Here is an 18,480-nt window from a genome sequence, read left to right on the forward strand (position 1 = left end):
TCTTACTGTGCTTACCCCAGTCCAACGCCAGCATCTCCACATGAAGATTCTTCCACACAGGAATTCAAGACAAACTCCACCTGGACAAGTGAATGGGAACCATTGGACACGACAGACAAGTCCCTGGTCTCAAACCCAATCCAACCGCTGCCTGGCTTCAACCTTCCAAGGAAAGAGTGGTCCACTCTCAACAGGTTCAGGACCAGCCACGGCCTCTGCTCGGCCAACATCCACAGAAGGGGCATTGAGTGCCAGCCCCCTATGTGCCAGTGGGAGAGAGCAAGCTGTGCCCCACATCGTAGATGAGTGTCCCATGCAGAGACTCAGCGGAGGCCTATCCGCAGTCAACACAGCAGGACCGGAAGACAGGGCTTGGCTTAGGGACTTTGCATTCGCTGAATAAATAAAATAAAAATCAGGAAAGTGTTCAAATTCTCTTGAAAAAATAATAATGAGCGGTAACCTTACAGAGGGGGAATTACGAGGTCAGAACTTGCTACCTGGAGCACAGAGGTTAGCTGACTTTACACAGCCATTTACTTTAGACGCTTACTCAGTGAAACTGGTTTTGTGAACAGTTCAGGCCCAGACGTTGGCATAAAAATTTCTAACAAACACGCTATCCATTCGCTATCTTGTACATTTTTACACAGATCCCTAAACGCTAGCGCTCTCGAGCCACGAAACACCAGGGCCTTTTTTTTTTCAAGTTGTCCGGGTTAAGTGGTTTATTTTCAAAGCCCTTTGTTTGACCAGTTTGCTTTAATTAGAAAATAGAATTCTTTGTGAACACAAGGGGCTCCCACCGAGCCGCTTCCTGCACTTTCGAAGGGCTTGTTGATGTCATTGCGAGTTCTAAGGCTTCCTCTAATCCTTTATTTTTATTCAGAATAAACTGCGCAAAGCGGGGAGGTCAGCTAGGCCCATTGCATGCTCCACTATCAATTAGCACATGAACAGGGAGACTGCAAATGGTCCCACATCTCTGACAGAAGCCAGTGGTGCAGGGGATCTGCAATTCAAATGTTTCCTGGGACAGTTTTTAAAGAGACTGTGTGCCCCTGTTTGCTGTCGCTCATGGTCAGGGTCAGCAGAGTGAGAGAAATTTTTAAAAAAACAACGCAGGTCTATTTTTCCCACACAAACCGACAGGAACTATATCCCTGTTTTGGCCTTTTTAATCCCAGTCATTGAGAGTATAAAGTTACAAGAAAAACATATTTGTTTGATCTGATTTATTATTGTCACATGTATTAGCACACAGTGAAGAGTCTTGTTTCTTGCGCGCTCTACAAAGAATACCGTTCATAGAGTACATAGGGGAGAAGGAGAGTGTGCAGAACGCAGTGTTACAGTTATAGCCAGGGTGTAGAGAAAGATCAACTTAAGGCGAGGTAGGCCCACTCAAAAGTCTGACGGCAGCAGGGAAGAAGCTGTTCTTGAGTCGGTCGGTGCGTGACCTCAGACTTTTGTATCTTTTTCCCGACGGAAGAAGGCGGAAGAGAGAATGTCCGGGGTCCTTAATTATGCCGGCTGCTTTGCCGAGGCAGTGGGAAGTGTAGACAGAGTCATTGGATGGGAGGCTGGTTTGCGTGATGGATTAGGCTACATTCATGACCTTTTGTAGTTTCTTGCAGTCTTGGGCAGAGCGGGAGCCCATACCAAGCTGTCATACAACCAGAAAGAATGCTTTCTATGGTGCAGCTGTAAAAGTTGGTGAGAGTCGTAGCTGGCATGCCAAATTTCCTTAATCTACTGAGAACGTAGAGGCGTTGGTGAGCTTTCTTAACTATAGTGTTGGCATGGTTTGAGATTTGATTATTGTCTCAACAATAATCATTTTAATTTTGTTATAGACAAAAAAATCCTCACCTGTTCTCCATCTTATCTTTTATATTTATATTGGGCTACAGTTCTACTCCAGGGGCTTGGGGCGCAGTCGGTAATGTCCCTGCCTCAGAACCAGAAGCTCTAAGTTGAAGTACCACTCCAGGATTATCTAGAAAACTTCATAATACAACCAAACAGTTTGATTAACAACTTGCAAATCCTTTCACCACATATCAATGGCAGGTGGTAAAAATGGAAGAGATTCCTGGTCAGCCATGAGGTGGAAAGGAAATTGGATCCTTGACCATCATTATCCAGGCCACAACTCACAGATAATAAGTGCATTGAGCTGTAACACACCACCGCAGTTTCACTGGCGTTAATTTCTTTTATTCATTTGTGGGACATGGGCGTCGCTGGCTGGCCAGCATTTATTGTCCATCCCTAGTTGCCCTTGGAGGGCAGTTGCAAATCAACCACATTGCTGTGGCTCTGGAGTCACATGTAGGCCAGACCAGGTAAGGACGGCAGATTTCCTTCCCTGAAGGACATTAGTGAACCAGATGGGTTTTTCCGACAATCGGCAATGGTTTCATGGTCATCAGTAGTTTGTTCAATTCCTTGGAGATTTCTCTGAGAATTCACTTAGCTACCACTTAGGGTGGCATGGTGGCACAGTGGTTAGCATTGCTGCCTCACAGCGCCAGGGACCTGAGATCAATTCTCGGCTTGGGTCACTGTCTGTGTGGAGTCTGCACATTCTCCCCGTGTTTGCGTGGGTTTCCTCCGGGTGCTCCGGTTTCCTCCCACACTCCAAAGATGTGCGGGTTTAGGTGGATTGGCCATGATAAATTGCCCCTTAATGTCAGGGGATATAGCTAGGGTAAATGCATGGGGTTATGGGGATAGGGCCTGGGTGGGATTGTGATCGGTGCAGACTCGATGGGCCGAATGGTCTCCTTCTGCACTGTCGGCATTCTATGATTCTTCTATGACACGTCAAAAGAGAACAAATAAAAAAGACAGTGTGGACTCACTCAATGCACCACAAGAAACAACCTGATCTGGACCAATCGGTATACAGGCCTATTCATACTGGCTCTTCTGTAAAGGAACTGAAAATTCTGTGATGGCTTCCGCTTCTAATTCACTGACTCCTGCTACAAGGTGTCCGAGGGTGAGGACTGGACTAATCTCAGATATGATGCCTGCCCCCCAGCCTCTCCAACAGGATGAATGTTCTGCCAACACTCAGTGTCTGGTCTCACTTGGGTGAGACAAGGTATTCCACCATGCGTCAGAGTGCCAATCGCAGGAATTGCATCAAATTTTCTGTTTGGTCACCTTGTCACTTCCCACTCACAGAAATGTACGTGTGGATTTCTTTACAGGGAGTGTCAGAGATCCTGGGTACCAGCAACCTTAGGCACCCTTAGTCAACTTGAGTCCAAGCAGCACTGGACACCATGCATAATGCAATACGAGGCCTCCAAAGACTTGTGCACAAGAAAAAACAAGCTTACAGTCTTCCCGCAAGTCTTTCTGAAGTTACAAACACCTTGGCAATTATAGTCAATTACAGCAAATCAGAAACAAGCAATCTTTCTAATCCTTTATTTGTATACATATTCACCAATTAATCCTGGCTTTTTGCCCTTTCTCAATCGATGAAAAACTGTCTTCTGCTAATCCTTCATTTGCATAGCATATCCCCATATCTTGCCTTTGGTATTGCATAGAATCCCGACAGTGCAGGAGGCCATTCGGCCCATCAGGTCTGCACCGACAACAATCCCAACCAGGCCCTATCCCTGTAATCTCACATATTTATCCCACTTATCCCTCTAACATACGCATCCCAGCACACTAAGGGGCAATTTAGCATGGCCAATGCACCTAACCCGCACGTCTTTGGAGTGTGGGAGGAAACCGGAGCACCCGGAGGAAACCCACGCAGACATGGGGAGAACACGGGGTTAACCATTGTGCCGGCCAGATTGAATAGATAGGTGATTTAAGGCCAGTGCAGTCACGATGGGCTGAAGGGCTTCTTTCCATGCTGTAAAACTCTATGATATCCCATGACGGATTTTTTTTTCAGTTGCCGATAAACACTGAATAAAAGCATCAAGAGATTTAAAACCATTGGTCAAGAATGTTACGAATAAATTATTTTTAAAATCATGAGATTTGTTGACAATCCTGACTCAGAATCAGACGAATTTCTACCACTTGGCTTCTTTTACTCCATCCTTGAAGTTATAAAACCAGTGCTCAGAGTGAACCAGGCAAATCCGAATGCATTCCTTGCTTGCTCCAAAAACCAAATTCAAATTCCAATTGAATCCAATTCATGGTCCCCACAAGAGAATTTCTTTTTGCTCAGAGGGTTGTGAATCTTTGGAATTCTCTGCCTCACAGGGCTGTGGAATCAGTATGTTGAAGAAGAAGTTGGCAGATTTTTAAATACCAATGACATAGAAAGATATGAGGATAGTATGGGGGGAAAGCATTGAAGTGGACAATCAGCCATGATTGTAACGAATGTCAGAGCTGGCTATTGGGCTGAATGGCCTATTCCTGCTCTTATGTTCCTCTCAGAGTCTCTTATGAGAAACAAACAAGATCCAAGCTGACAGGATGAGGCATCTTGGACTTGATCCAAAGCTTGAAATTAGCCGAAAGGCATTTTCAAACAGAGGTTTCTTCACACAGCAGCTCACAGGCTAAATGGGAAAAAAGCTGGTGGAGGCATGGTGGCACAGCGGTTAGCACTGCTGTCTCAGCACCGGGGACCCGGGTTTGATTCCCGCCTTGGGTGACTGTTTGTGAGGAATTTGCATGTTCTCCCCGTGTCTGCATGGTTTTCCTCCAGGTGCTTCTGTTTCCTCCCACACTCCAAATATGTGCAGGTTAGTTGGATTGGCTATGCTAAATTGCTCCTTAGAGTATCAAGGTGTGTAGGTTTGGTGGATGGGCCGTGCTAAATTGCCCCTTAGTATCTAAATATGTACAGGTTAGGTGGATTGGCTATGCTAAATTGCCCATTAGTGTCCAAAGATGTGCAGGTTAGGTGGATTGGCCGTGCTAAATTGCCCCTTAGTGTACAAAGATGTGCAGGTTAGGCAGATTGATCATGCTAAATTGCCCCTCAGTATCTAAATATTTGCAGGTTAGGCAGATTGACCATGCTAAATTGCCCCTTAGGGTCTAAATATGTGCAGGTTAGGCAGATTGACCATGCTAAATTGTTCCTTAGTGTCCAAATATATGTAGGTTAGGTGGATTAACCATGCTAAATTGTCCCTTAGGGTCCAAATATGCGCAGGTTAGGCATTTGACCATGCTAAATTGCCCCTTAATATGTTCCTAAATATGTGCAGGTAAGGTGGATTGGCTATGCTAAATTGCCCGTTAGTGTCAGGGGGATTAGCTAGGGTGAATACGCGGGGTTACGGGGCAAGGGTCTGGGTGGGATTGTTGTTGTTGTTGGCTCTATGGGCCTCCCTCTGCTCTGTGGGGAGTTTATGATTCTATTTCAGGGCCACACATGGCTCAATGTGCTGACTGCATTGCCATGGGGCGGGTGGGCTGAACACTGCCAGCCTTCAGGCTCCCTCAGCCCTTATCCTCTCAGGTAGATTTCTATCCAAGGGAAGGGTTAGCTCCCAAAGCCCCAATCAGTTCCGGGGTGGCTGGGAACTGCTTCCGGGTCGAGCGCAGCAACATGGCGGCGCCCATCGGTCTCCGCCTGGAGTTTCGGTGCGTGTGTTTGTCAATGGAAAGGGCCGGGAGGGGGTTTTCCTGCTCACCCTCCCCCGTGAATGGCGGGGGGATTGTCCGGGGAGGCGCCCGGGCCGCGTTTTTAAAAGTTTAATTTCTCCCGGCTCCGCGGGATATTTAAAGCGATAACTCCTGAAGCCTCACCCCGGGGTGCGGGGGGCCGCCCTACTTTCTGCTGTCCAGGACCTCGAGCTCTGCATTCCTCTCTGTCCCCACCTCTCCTCATAAAGACTTCCCTTAGAATTGATCTCTTTGGCCATTTTTGGTCTTCGGACCAAATATCCTCCCTCCCCAGTGACTCAGTCTCATCTCTCTCTCTGGGAGGTTCAGCTGTGAAAAAAAACTCCTATGGGGTGCATTTCAATACACTCCAAAGGCTGCCATGATTTTCCGTCAGTGGTTTGAGATTAAGTTTTAAAGTTTACTCATTAGTGCCACAAGTTGGCTTACATTAACACTACAATGAAGTTATTGTAGAAAATCCCCTAGTCGCCACACTCTGGCTGCACTGTTCAGCTACACCGATGGAGAATTTAGCATGACCAATGCACCTAACCAGCTCGTCTTTCTGACTGGGAGGAAACCCACGCAGACACAGAGAATGTGTACACTCTGCACAGATGGTGACCTGAGCCAGGAATTGAACCTGGGTCCCTGGTGCTGTGAGGCAGCAGTGCTAACCACTATGCCACTGTGCTGCCCATATTGCCGTTGAGGTTGGCAGGGAATCTTGTACAACCCACAACTGTTGTTCCCGAATATTGGCAAAGGGTGATGCGGGGGGGGGGGGGGGGGGGGGCGTGGTGAGCAGCATTGAAGCCATTGACACCAACATTGGCTCTTTCCACAGTGTTGTTCGGGGTGTAGCGGGGGGAAAAAAGGGCAAGGGGTGGGTTCCATCACGTCATGCTGACGGAGAGCCCACCCGCCAAAACTGATAATTCTTCATCTTCAGAAGCAATGAAGCAGTCCGCACCCATATGCAGCAAGACCTGGTCACAGTTTTGCTTTGGGCTGATGTGTGGTGCAGATGTAACTTGCTGCTTGAGTGCCAGGCAACAACCATCTCCTTTGACATTCAATGGCATTACTCACTGAATCCCCCGCTGTCAACATCGTGGGGGTTACCACTTACCAGAAACTGAACAGGACCAGCCATATAAATACTGTGGCGACAGGAACAAGTCAGAGGCTGGGAAATTAGCAGTGATTAACTCATTCACCACCGCCCCCCGCCAAAAAAAAAAAGCCTGTTCACCATCTACAAGGCACAAGTCAGGAGTGTGATGGTATACACTCAATTTGCCTGGATAGGTGCAGCTCCAACAACACTCAAGAAACTTGACACCATCCAGGGCAAAACAGCCTGCTTGATTGGCACCCCATTAATAACCTGAAACATCCACAGCCTCCAACATCAGTGCACGGTGGCAGCAGCGTGTATCATCTACAAGATACACTCCAGCAACTCAACAAGGTTCTTTAACAGCACCTTCCATACCTGTGACCTCTTCCACCTCGAAGGACAAGGGCAGCAGACACATGGGAACACCACGACCTGCAAGTTCTCCTCCAAGTCATTTACCATCCTGACTTGGAACTATTGCACCATTCCTTCACTTTCATTGGGGTCAAAATCTTGGAATTCCCTTCCTAACGGTACTATGGGTGCACCTACATCACATAGATGGCAAGATGGCACAGTGGTTGGCACTACTGCCTCACAGCGCCAGGGACCCGGGTTCGATTCCCGGTTTGGGCCACTGGTTGTGTGGAGTTTGCACATTCTCCCCGTGTCTGCTTGGGTTCCCTCCAGGTGCTCCGGTTTCCTCCCACAGTCCAAAGATATGTAGGTTAGGTGGATTGGCCATGCTAAATTGCCCCTTGGTGTCAGGGGACTAGCTAGGGTAAATTAATAGATTTACAGGGATAGGGCCTGGGTGGGATTGTGGTCAGTGCAGACTCGATGGGCCGAATGGTCTCCTTCTGCACTATAGGATTCTATGATTCAAGAAGGTGGCTCACCAGTATGTTCTCGAGGGCAATTAGCAAAGGACAATAAAAATGCTGGCCCAGAAGAATGGTGCACCTAACCAGTGACACCTGGGCAGCACGGTGGCACAGCGATTAGCACTGCTGCCTCATAGCGCCAGAGACCTGGGTTCGATTCCTGGCTTGGGTCACTGTCTGTGTGGAGTTTGCACATTCTCCCCGTGTCTGCGTGGGTTTCCTCTGGGTGCTCTAGTTTCCTCCCACAGTTTGAAAACTGTGCTCGTTAGGTGCATTGGCGTGAACAGGCGCTGGAGTGTGACGACTAGAGGAATTTCACAGTAACTTCATTGCAATGTCATTCATTGCAAGCCTACTTGTGACTAATAAATAAACTTTACTTTTACCTACATCCCATGAAACAATAGTTTTAAAGAAAAGTTCTTTTCATTTATTTTGTGAAGAGTTAAATTACTCAATTTTATTCTCTGCGATTAATCCATTATAGAGGCGGCGCAGAGCTGCTCTTCAATGGGGTGAAGGATCAACATGTCACATTGCCTGGCCAGCCAGCACCATGTGAGTATTGGATTTCTTTGGCATTCACTGCTTGTTGTTGAAAAGAAATTAAAGGGTGACACTTAAACTGACAGCTTGTAGCAAAGCCGAGGAATGGAGATTTGCACCGTTTATTGGCAGAGGGGAAGAGAGGGCTGTTGGGAACAAGACGTAAGAAAATGAGCTGCTGGATCTGTCAAGCCTTCCCCACACTTGTGATAACTGAAGATCTGTGATCAGTCACTTCCTACTGCTGGTCCCCATCTCTCTGCTGTCACGTGGTCTCAAGGAGAGGCTCAAAATCATAGCCGGATTAGGGGAAGCAAATTCTGAAAAATTTCCCTCTGGTAATTGAAGCCAGTTCAAGCCAGGGGGTGGCACGGTAGCACAGTGGTTAGCACTGCTGCTTCACAGCTCCAGGGACCTGGGTTCGATTCCCGGCTTGGGTCGCTGTCTGTGTGGAGTTTGCACATTCTCCTCGTGTCTGCGTGGGTTTCCTCCGGGTGCTCCGGTTTCCTCCCACAGTCCAAAGATGTGCGGGTCAGGTTGATTGGCCATGCTAAAATTGCCCTTAGTGTCCTGAGATGTGTAGGTTAGAGGGATTAGTGGGTAAATATGTAGGGATGTGGGGGTAGGGCCTGGGTGGGATTTGTGGTCGGTGCAGACTCGATGGGCCGAATGGCCTCTTTCTGTACTGTAGGGTTTCTATGATTTCTATGAAGTGGACAGTTGGGCAAAGCATATTTTTAAAATCTGTCAATTAACTTTTCTTCTATGTGATGCGATCTCTGCCCCTGTCACGACCTGGTCCAATTCCCTTTTGAAGAGTCTGACTGCTTCAGGGAAAAGATTTGATTTATTATATTATTGTCACATATTAGTATACAGTGAAAAGTATTGTTTCTTGCATGCTATACAGACAAAGCATACCCTACATAGAGTACGTGGGGAGAAGGAAAGGAGAGAGTGCAGAATGTAGTGTTGCAGTTACCGAAAACGAAAGATCAGCTTAATATATGGAGGTCCATTCAAAATCCTGATGGCAGCAGGGAAGAAGCTGTCCTTGATTGCCTAACATCCAGCCTATTTATATTTCTGTGTACAGTCCAGTACATTCTGTGCATAGTACATTTGTGGGTGGCACAGTGATTAGCACTGTTGCCTCACAGCTCCAGGGACGTGGTTCCATTCCGGCCTTGGGTCACTGTCTGTGTGGAGTTTGCAGATTCTCCCTATGTCTGTGTGGGTTTCCTCCGGGTGCCCCGGGTTTCCTCCCACAGTCCAAAGATGTGCAGGTTAGGGCATGCTAAATTGCCATTTAATGTCCAAAGATGTATAGGTTTGGTAGATTGGCCATGTTGAATTGCCCCTTAGTGTCCCAAGATGTCTAGTTTAGATCACAGAATCCCGACAGTGCTGAAGGAGGCCATTCGGCCCATCGAGACTGCATCGACCACAATCCTACCCAGACCCTATTCTTGTAACCCCTCATTTACCCTGCTAATCCCCCTGACACTTGGGTTAATTTTAGCATGGCCAATCAACCTAATACGCACGTCTTTCGGACCGTGGGAGGAAACCGGAGCACCCACAGGAAACCCACGCAGACGTGGGGAGAATGTGCAAACTCCACACACACAGTCACCCGAGGCCGGAATCGAACCCGGGTCCCTGGTGCTGTGAGGCAGCAGTACTAATCACTGTGCCACCCTGCCATCCAGATTAGATGGATTAGCCATGGTAAATGTGTGGGGTAAACACAGTAAGAGTTTTAACAACAACAGGTTAAAGTCCAACAGGTTTATTTGGTAGCAAATGCCATAATGTGTGGGGTTACAGGGATAGGGCGGGGGAGAGAGCCCGGGTAAGGTACTCTGTCAGAGAGTCAGTGTAGATTCGATGGGCTGAATGGCCTGTAGGGATTCTACGATTTTAATAGTTTAACCATACTCGGGGACTACCCCCCTCTAATATGGGCCACTGATGACTGAAAAAGGCGCATTCTGTTTTTATCACAAGATTTTCACTGAGTTTTGGATTGTATTTTGCGGTTGCATCCATCTCTCTATTAAAATCAAAAACTTGCATACAATATATTGTGACCCCCATCTCAATGAATATCTTCATTGGAATAATTGATACCAAAGAACCCAAGTCATTTACTCTGATCTTGTGAAATGTGGCTGCTGTGCACTTAACTACTGTTTTAAAATTAGCTTATCATCACTTCAATATCCCCAGCGGTGTCTGTAATTAAACTCTTTCTTGTTACTCTGTGTTGTGATTGGTGAAGTATTCGGAGATAGTGAAGTAATCATAGAATCCTTTCAGCGCAGAAGGAGGCCATTCAGCCCATCAAGCCTGTATCGACAACAATCCCACCCAGGCCCTATTCCTGTAACCCCTCATATTTACCCTGCTAATCCCCCTGACACTAATGGGGAATTTAGCATGGCCAATCCACCTAACCTGCACATCTTTGGAGTGTGGGAGGAAACCGGAGCACCCGGAGGAAACCCACGGACAGACAGGGAGAATGTGCGAACTCCACACAGACAATGACCCGAGGCTGGAATTGAACTCGGGTCTCTGGCGCTGAGAGGCAGCAGTGCTAACCATTGTGCCACCGTGCTGCCCAAGAATTATAAAAGAATTGTATTCTTGTACAAGAATTGCCTGTGTTTCTAATGGTTCTTAGCACTTAACCAAGCAAGCCAGGATCAGTGACAAGTATTCTGACCTGGAAATAGTGTTTGAAGCTTATTTCTTTGAGATTCCCTGTCTCATATGCTTCTTAAAATAAAGACTTACAAAATAAAAATATTCAATCCAACTATTCACAGTGTAATGAGCAAACATTGAGTGAGTTTCAGCTGGGCCATTGTGAGTTCAGTTAATTACTAAAATAAACTCCTTGATGCATGCGCGCACACACATGAAAATATGTACAAACATACATTAGGAGCAAGAGTAGGCCATTCGGCCCCTCAAGCTTGCACCATGATCTTGATAACGACATGGCTGATCAGATTGTGGCATCAGTTCTACTTCCCTGCCTCCCCTTTATACTCTTTCACTTCCTTGTCAATTAAGACTCTAAGTCGGCCTTAGATAATATTCAATGCACCAACTTCTATTACTCTCTGGAGAAGAGAATTCCACAAACTAATGACTGTCTAAGAGAAATAATTTATTTTCATCTCTATCTTAAATGAGATGTCCTGTCGTTTTTAATTGTGTCCCCTAGTTCTGGTCTCTCCAACGAGGGGAAACATCTTTTTACCCATTTTGTCAAGTCCCCTCAAGATTGTGTATGTTTCAAGAAGATCACCTTTCATTCTTCTAAACTCCACTGGGTATAGGCCCAACCTTTCCTCATAAAATAACCCCTTATAATCCCAGGAATGAGTCAAGGTGAACCTTGGCCTTTATCGCGAGGGGGATAGAATATAAAAGCAGGGAGGTCTTGCTGCAACTGTACAAGGCACTGGTGAGGCCGCAACTGGAGTACTGTGTGCAGTTTTGGTCCCCTTATTTGCGAAAGGATATATTGGCCTTGGAGGGAGTGCAGAGAAGGTTCACGAGGTTGATACCGGAGATGAGGGGTGTTGATTATGAGGAGAGATTGAACAGATTGGGTCTGTACTCGACGGAGTTTAGAAGGCTGAGGGGTGATCTTATAGAGACATATAAGATAATGAAGGGGCTGGATAGGGTAGAGGTAGAGAGATTCTTTCCACTTAGAAGGGAAACCAGAACTAGAGGGCACAGCCTCAAAATAAGTGGGGGCCGGTTCAGAACAGAGTTGAGGAGGAACTTCTTCTCTCAGAGGGTAGTGAATCTCTGGAATTCTCTGCCCATGGAAGTGGTGGAGGCTTCCTCGTTGAATATGTTTAAATCACGGGTAGATAGAGTTCTGATCAATAAGGGAATTAAGGGATATGGGGAGCAGGCGGGTAAGTGGAACTGATTCGCTTCAGATCAGCCATGATCTTGATGAATGGCGGGACAGGCTCGAGGGGCTAGATGGCCTACTCCTGCTCCTATTTCTTATGTTCTTATGTTCTCTGAATAGCTTCGAAATGTAATGATATCCTTAAGTAAGGAGACCAAAACTGTACAGAGTACTCTAGATGTGATCTCACTGTGCCCTATACAACTGAAGCAAAACTTTCTTACCTTATGTTTAATTCCCCTTGCAATGAATGAGGACATTCCATTCGCCTTCCTAATCGCTCGCTGTACCTGCGCTAACCTTTTGTGATTCATGTACCAGGACACCCAGATCCCTCTGTAAAAGCTCTTTTATTTATTAGTCACAAGTAGGCTTACATTAACACTGCAATGTAGTTACTGTGAAAATCCCCGAGTCACCACACTCCGGTGCCTGTTCGGGTACACTGAGGGAGAATTTAGCACGGCCAATGCACCCTAACCAGCACGTCTTTCGGACTATGGAAGGAAACCGGGGCACCCGGAGGAAGCCCACGCAGACCAGGAGAACTTGCAGATTTTGCACAGACAGTGACTCAAGCTGGGCATTCAACCCGGGTCCCTGGCGCTGTGAGGCAGCAGTGCGAACCACTGTACTACCGTGCCGCCCACACGGAGTTCTGCAGAGTCCTGCAGTCTCTCTCCTTTTGAAATAAAATCCTCCAGGCTACCTTTGTCAATCTGAATCATCCAATCTATATGTAGATTAAAATTGCCCATGATTATTGCTGCATCTTTCTTACAAGCCTCCATGATTTTCTTCTATCTCCTACAGTGACATTAATGTCTGTCAGTAACTTTGTTCCCATAAGATTACGCAGCATCCATACAAAAGGCAGTGGGACCGGGGCAGTAACTTGTAGCTTTTGCTCCGACTGATGGTATTTAGGTTATTTTTTTTCCCATAGAATCATAGAAACCCTACGGTGCAGAAAGAGGCCATCTGGCCCATCGAGTCTGCACCGACCACAATTCCATCCAGGCCCTACCCCCATATCCCTACATATTTTACCCGCTAATCCCTCCTAACCTACGCATCTCATGACACTAAGGGGCAATTTTAGCATGACCAATCAACCTAACCCGCTCATCTTCGGATTGTGGGAGGAAACCGGAGCACCCGGAGGAAACCCACGCAGACACGAGGAGAATGTGCAAACTCCACACAGACAGTGACCCAAGCCGGGAATCGAACCCAGGTCCCTGGAGCTGTGAAGCAGCAGTGCTAACCACTGTGCCACCGTGCCGCCCTTTCTTTGGTGTCATCCGTTGCCAATGCTCTCTGAGCTAGCTGAGACTCAGTGGGTGGTGCTCTCACTTCTGAACCGGAATCTTGTGAGAAATTCGGAACTGGAATGCTGCACCAGCTTTTAGGTGAAATGCGATATTCCAGGTCTGTCTGTCCTTTTGGTCTCATGGCAGCTTTTCATAGAATCCTTACTGTGCAGAAAGAGACCATTTGGCCCATCGAGCTTGCACCAACAACAATCCCAACCAGACCCTATCCCCATAACCCCGGGTATTTACCCGAGCCAGTCCCCCTGACGCTAAGGGGTAATTTAACATGGCCAATCCACCTAACCAGCACACCCTTGGAGTGTGGGAGGAAACCGGAGCATCCAGAGGAAACTCTCGCAGACACAAGGAGAACATGCAAACCCCACACACACACACACACACACACACACACACTGACCTGAGGCCGGAATTGAACATGGGTCCTTGGTGCTGTGAGGCAGCGGTGCTAACCACTGAGCCACATGGCCAGGAGAAGCAGGGAAGTTCTCCCCGGTGCCCTAGCCAATGTTTAACCCTTAACAAACATCGGTAAAACAGTGAACTGGTTATTCATCACATTGCTGTTTCTGGGAACTTGCTTGGTGCAAATTGTCTACCATGTTTCCTACTTTATAAAAATGACTATACTGCAAGAATACTTCACTGTGTGAAACATCTCGGGACATCCTGAAAGGCACTATAGGAACTCAGTCTTTTTTCTCTCTGTCTCCTCTCCTGAAGCAGCTGAAGTTTTGCCAGGACACGGTTCTGTGGGACATCATCAGCCCTCGGGTATCATGTCAAAGTGACCATGTTTCATGTCTTATTGTTGGCGGGATTATCGGCTGCAGCAGGGCATCACAGCTCAATGTTGTACAAGTTCAGCGTTCAAGCACATACTTTCCAGCATCCATCAGTGACCCAGCCTCCTGCGTGGTCACCTCTCCCGGTGCGTCCCCACAATATTATCGACTTTATTCAGTTCAGGTTTGGAGTTTTCCACTGTCAGATTTGAACTCCCAACCTCCGGGTCGTGAGTCTGTGACACAATTGTGCTCGACACACGCTAAATATTCACAGCAGTCGATCTGTGTGCTGTGGTAGCTTTGTAGCTCTTCACGTTTAACTTTCAATTCACACAGCAATTCCACCTTGCTGTGTGTGTGTCTGTCTGTCTCTGCGCCTGTGTCTGTCTCTGCGCCTGTGTCTGTCTCTGCGCCTGTGTCTGTCTCTGCGCCTGTGTCTGTCTCTGCGCCTGTGTCTGTCTCTGCGCCTGTGTCTGTCTCTGCGCCTGTGTCTGTCTCTGCGCCTGTGTCTGTCTCTGCGCCTGTGTCTGTCTCTGCGCCTGTGTCTGTCTCTGCGCCTGTGTCTGTCTCTGCGCCTGTGTCTGTCTCTGCGCCTGTGTCTGTCTCTGCGCCTGTGTCTGTCTCTGCGCCTGTGTCTGTCTCTGCGCCTGTGTCTGTCTCTGCGCCTGTGTCTGTCTCTGCGCCTGTGTCTGTCTCTGCGCCTGTGTCTGTCTCTGCGCCTGTGTCTGTCTCTGCGCCTGTGTCTGTCTCTGCGCCTGTGTCTGTCTCTGCGCCTGTGTCTGTCTCTGCGCCTGTGTCTGTCTCTGCGCCTGTGTCTGTCTCTGCGCCTGTGTCTGTCTCTGCGCCTGTGTCTGTCTCTGCGCCTGTCTCTGCGCCTGTCTCTGCGCCTGTCTCTGCGCCTGTCTCTGCGCCTGTCTCTGCGCCTGTCTCTGCGCCTGTCTCTGCGCCTGTCTCTGCGCCTGTCCCTGCGCCTGTCTCTGCGCCTGTGTCTGTCTCTGCGCCTGTGTCTGTCTCTGCGCCTGTGTCTGTCTCTGCGCCTGTGTCTGTCTCTGCGCCTGTGTCTGTCTCTGCGCCTGTGTCTGTCTCTGCGCCTGTGTCTGTCTCTGCGCCTGTGTCTGTCTCTGCGCCTGTGTCTGTCTCTGCGCCTGTGTGTGTGTGCGTGTGTCTCTGCGCCTGTGTCTGTCCCTGCGACTGTGTCTGTCCCTGCGACTGTGTCTGTCCCTGCGACTGTGTCTGTCCCTGCGACTGTGTCTGTCCCTGCGCCTGTGTCTGTCCCTGCGCCTGTGTCTGTCCCTGCGCCTGTGTCTGTCCCTGCGCCTGTGTCTGTCCCTGCGCCTGTGTCTGTCCCTGCGCCTGTGTCTGTCCCTGCGCCTGTGTCTGTCCCTGCGCCTGTGTCTGTCCCTGCGCCTGTGTCTGTCCCTGCGCCTGTGTCTGTCCCTGCGCCTGTGTGTGTGTGTGCATCTCTGCGTGTGTGTGTGTGCGTGCATCTCTGCGCCTGTGTGCGTGTGTATCTGTGCGTGTGTCTCTGCATGTGTGTGTCTGTCTCTGCAGCTGTGTCTGTGTGTGCGTGTCTGGTCTGTCATAGCAGATACTGTTTTATCCTCTCAATATTGATGTGCTTAGCAACAAGTTACTAGTAGTTTTCAGCTTATTTAATTGATCCTTGCCTTTGTTTCTGATCCATAAACAGTTTTGCTTAAAATAACTCCTCCAGGTGGGAGATGTAATTCTATCAACCCCCACCAGCACCTTTCCCCAATCAGTTCACCCCTGCCCCCCCCAACCACATCTCTTCAACCTCTATCTAATTTTGCCTCCGATAGTATTATATATGTACCCTTGTAAGGGCTGCTCTTGTGGGTGTCTCAAAATTTGACTGCCGTTCCCTTTTCCTTTTGTATTGATAACTATTCCATGGACCTTTGCACCCCCACCCCACCCCTTCCCCCGGGGTCAGGTCAGGTAAGCTATGGGCCAGCGGTCAAAGCACTACTAGGCAACCGTGGCATTGCTCCAGCAATGCAGCCTGAACCGTGACCATTGTCCTGTCGGGGAGCTCTCAATATTGTCCGTGGAAGGGCAAACAGATGAACAAAAAAGAGGGGCTCTCAGCTCCAATGGGTCGAGCTGCAGCCAAGAATTCCAAGCTGATGAATTGTAACAGTGCTGGCCAGTGACTGGGGAGACAAAAGGGAAAATGCCTTCACTTGTCAGAGAGTGAAAACCGCCATGGCTGCCCCCCTCCCACCCCCCCCCCCCCCCCCCCCCCTCCATGATTCAGCAAGGTAATCTGGCGTGGCGCAGTGCTGGTAGAGCAGGGGAAAGCCCCAAGTTTGATCCACTCCAAGGTCCCTCATCTAGCCACAGTGGTTAGCACTGCTGCCTCACAGCACCAGGGGCCCGGGTTCCATCCCGGCCTTGGGTCAGTGCCTGTGCGGAGTCTGCACGTTCTCCCCGTGTCTGCGTGGGTTTCCTCCGGGTGCTCCGGTTTCCTCCCGGAGTTCAAAAGACGTGCTGGTTAGGTACATTGGCCGTGCTAAATTCTCCCTCAGTGTCCCCGAACAGGTGCCGGAGTGTGGCGACTAGGGGATTTTCACAGTAACTTTATTGCAGGGTTAATGTAAGCCTACTTGTGACACTAATAAATAAACGGTAAAGCAAGTGGCAGTACTACGATTGACTTTGATGCCCGTGTTGGGGGTACGAGGAGAGTTAACCTCAACTACACCCCTGATTGTAATCCCTGCTCGCGGTGTGGATGTCCAATGGGAGCCTCGCTGTGATGCCTCTCGCAGTCAAATAACTACCAAGCATGAAGAGTGGTCAGCTGTGCAATCTGCAACCATGGGACACCAGTCCAGCAAAAAGCCACACTGCTTTGAAGAACTGATGGAGAAAACTGACAAAAATAATGGTTGGGGAAACCACCTCCCCCCACCCCCCGGCAAAGAAATCTAGAAGAGATCCTTTAGCAACAACTAACATAATGTACAATCGCACATAGATATTCACAGCAGTTTGAGGCCGCGCATATAATACTAAAAGCAAATTGGGGCATGGTGGCACATCTGTGCTGCCTCACAGCGCTGGGGACCCGGGTTCGATGCCCGGTCTTGGGTGACTGTGTTCATAAAATCCTACGGTACAGAAGGATTCGGCCTATCGAGACAGCACCGACCACAATCCCACCCAGGCCCTATCCCCATAACCCCATGCATTCACCCTAGCTAATCCCCCTGACACTAAGGGGCAATTTAGCATGGCTGATCCACCTAACCGGCTGATCCACCTAACCCACACATCCCGTGTCTATGTGGGTTTCCTCCGGGTGCTCCGGTTTCCTCCTACAATCCGAAAGATGTGCTGGTTAGGTGCATTGGCCGAGCTAAATTCTCCCTCGGTGTACACGAACAGGCGCTGGAGTATGGCGACTAGGGGATTTTCACAGTAATTTCATTGCAGGGTTAATGTAAGCCTTGTGACACTCATAAATAAACTTTACTTTTAAAAAACTTTAAAGAAGGGTAGCAGAAGGCATTCTGTTGATTCACAATATTGTGACACTACAGTTCAGTGCAAACACTCGTTTCCACAATTCCCTTCCGGATCCTCTCTCTGTCCAGAGGCACTTTCCCTGCTGGGGAAAAGCTCAGCTCCTAAGTATAAGCTTCAGTGAGCATCGCCTGCTTTCAATTCCCACTGAAGCAAGACCTGGGTTTATTCTTAAAGGGGCCTGTGTTTCTAATATTGGCAACCTTTCCACATGTTTGTCCTCTGGATCCCGCGGCAGAATCCGGTAGCAGCATCGCGATCAGCATTTGTCGCTGGACACGCAACAACACGCCTGGTTACTCTTCGGAATGTGATCCAAAACGCCAGAGCGAAGTATAAAATCCCGCGACAGGATAACGCCGACCCAGGGATGCTGAGCATGTAGCCAGAGACCTGGGGAAGCTAACTCCTGGGAATGGAAGGACAGCCTTGTGTTCAGGGAAATAGGTGCTGGGCAGGAGTGGGAATCTACTGAGCGGATTGGACGGTGATGGCAAGGTGTGTTGTAGTTTGGGGTAGTTGACAGCCTGAAGTGGGCCCGTCTTTCCAGCTGTTCTGTAAATTCGTCCCAAATATCGGAATGAACCTGCCCCACCCAGCATCCTCCGCTTTTGGGGGAACAGGATATCATTTTTAAAAGGCACGCTGATCTAAAAAAAAATTTAAGATGAGGACCCCCCTCCCTCCCTCC

At 48.6% G+C, this 18,480-nt stretch overlaps 1 protein-coding gene across 2 annotated transcripts in view; it reads left to right on the forward strand.

The window, feature by feature from the left end:
- The first annotated feature begins 5,532 nt into the window (after positions 1–5,532).
- urm1 (ubiquitin related modifier 1) overlaps positions 5,533–18,480 on the forward strand; it is a 66,251-nt gene continuing 53,303 nt past the window's right edge. For both annotated transcript variants that reach the window (XM_078226302.1, XM_078226303.1), the window contains exons 1-2: positions 5,533–5,592; positions 8,111–8,181. In XM_078226302.1, coding sequence (XP_078082428.1) covers positions 5,558–5,592; positions 8,111–8,181 — 106 coding nt within the window. In that variant the 5' untranslated portion in view covers positions 5,533–5,557. The remainder of the gene's footprint in view (positions 5,593–8,110; positions 8,182–18,480) is intronic.

Source organism: Mustelus asterias, chromosome 13 (assembly GCF_964213995.1).
Source record: "Mustelus asterias chromosome 13, sMusAst1.hap1.1, whole genome shotgun sequence".
NCBI lineage: Eukaryota > Metazoa > Chordata > Chondrichthyes > Carcharhiniformes > Triakidae > Mustelus > Mustelus asterias.